We start from the raw sequence: 1,935 nt of genomic DNA, 5'->3' as shown, positions 1-1,935 counted from the left end.
TAAAAATATATTTTTAGAAAAGTTACATACTGCACCTTTAAAGACTTTTAAATCATTTTTTACATTTAAATCATTCAGTCTATAGAAAGGGAAACTGCAATGCTTTGGTCTGAAATCCTCCTTTTTGTAACTCCACAAGCCCCTCTTTCACCACCTTTCTGAGGTGTGTCTCAGTTGTTTTAACTTTTATTGTAATTTACTTTCATTCTGAACACATTTTGGGTATTTTCAGATATAAGATTTATTCTTCTGCTGCCTTTCATTTTATTTTATTTGCATGTTTTTTTTTGTTCTTTGTTGTGTATATAATTGTTACAAATAAAATGAATAAATTTCTAATAACAAAAATAATAAAAACTCATTTTGAGGCTGTCTCTTTAAACTCATACAAGGTGCTTTACACACCACCTCCCCTCCAGCTTTCAAACCGGTTCATTCCAGTTTGATAGGGGAGTTTACAATTATTTAATGGCGCAGAAATATTTTATTTACAAATTAACTAAAAGATGTCAACAACAGAAGACTTCTTTTCTATTACCTCATATTATTTGCGACGGACCTGATCCGTCGTAAATAATATGAGGTAATAGAAAAGAACAGAAAACCAAACGGGTTGAAAAATATGCCCCAAACAGAATAAAGATATCTTTGCAGCACGGGGAAAAACTATTCTGCACTCCTACAGACTCTAAGTCCACAACAAAATGTATTTAACAGCTAAAAAAAGAGGATTTTTCATGAGACGTTCCCTTTGATTTGATTTTATTACGTTTTAAACAACACACAGCAAAGTGCAACTTGTCACTATTTTCAGACAAATATAAAAACAAAACCTAATGAAGATGTGTRGAAGTAGATTATTATTATATTATTAGGCTCTGATGTCAGACTTACCCAGTATGTTGTCATGTCGGAGCAGCACCGTGTTGTAGATCTCCGTCTCTCTAAACCAGGACTTCTCATCTCTGGAAGAGAAGATTTTCACCGCCACGTTCTCCCCCTGCCACTGACCTCGCCACACCTCTCCATACCGCCCTTTACCTGGAAGAAAATGATTGAAATAAGTGGATGACTTGTGTTCTGGTAGTTAGTCTGACCTCTTATCAACAAACAGCTCTCTGATTGCAGTCATGCTGCAAATATGCAAAGAACGAGACACAAACAGGAACTGGAAACTAAGACTGCAGACAAAATGACAGTTTTTTTTCCCTCTCAGTCTTATGGTTCTTAAGAATAAATAACTGCTTGTGTTTAAAAGAAATAAATGACCTGAGCGTGGCACTTACCTACACACTCCATCAGACTGATCTGCCGGGCCACGGTTCTCTGGACGAGGAAAGGAAGACCTGAACCGCTGCCTGAGGTACAGGAGTGATCCAACAGGTCCTGGAGACAAAACCAGACTTCATGTTAGCTGTGTGTTTGAGTACTGTAAGTAACGAGCACAGGAACGGTGGCAGAAGATATTATAAGCGTATTAATTAAAAACCGAGGAATCGGAAATAAGTAGAAGCACGTGAGAGTTTGCAAAATATGAGCAGATGCTGGTAGTTTGTTGTTTTAACCAGTAAAGACATTTGAGATTTAAAATTTCTTACAAGAGGCCAAATCTGCTCTAAAGCATCAGAAACATTACGGTTTTTGCACAACAGACATTTGATAACTATAAAATAGCAGTTTTATTGTTAGATTCAACACACCCAGCACGGTTTGGCAATATTGACAAAAAAAAAAAGGAATCATAATTAATTGTGGTATTTAGTCAATAACGATTAATGATGATTAATCCCCTGGCAGGGCTCTAGACCAGGGGTCACCAATACGGTGCCCGTGGGCACCAGGTCGCCAGCAGGACACGTTCTAAAAATAGCACTGATCGAATGATCAGTGAAGCAGCGCTCTAATTTAAATATTAAAAAAGGAACCAAAGTCACC

General features: G+C 37.1%; 1 protein-coding gene across 1 annotated transcript in view; it reads right to left on the bottom strand.

Annotated features, from left to right (window-relative positions):
- acvr1l (activin A receptor, type 1 like) overlaps positions 1–1,935 on the bottom strand; it is a gene marked incomplete at its 5' end in the record, with an annotated part of 11,349 nt that overhangs the window by 6,396 nt on the left and 3,018 nt on the right. The window contains 2 exon segments of the mRNA XM_014009778.1: positions 895–1,041; positions 1,287–1,386. Coding sequence (XP_013865232.1) covers positions 895–1,041; positions 1,287–1,386 — 247 coding nt within the window.

The sequence above is a fragment of the Austrofundulus limnaeus genome, unplaced genomic scaffold (assembly GCF_001266775.1).
Source record: "Austrofundulus limnaeus strain Quisiro unplaced genomic scaffold, Austrofundulus_limnaeus-1.0 Scaffold61, whole genome shotgun sequence".
Classification (NCBI taxonomy): domain Eukaryota; kingdom Metazoa; phylum Chordata; class Actinopteri; order Cyprinodontiformes; family Rivulidae; genus Austrofundulus; species Austrofundulus limnaeus.
The sequence above is the reverse complement of the archived record's forward strand: the minus strand, read 5'-3'. Positions and strand labels throughout refer to the sequence as shown.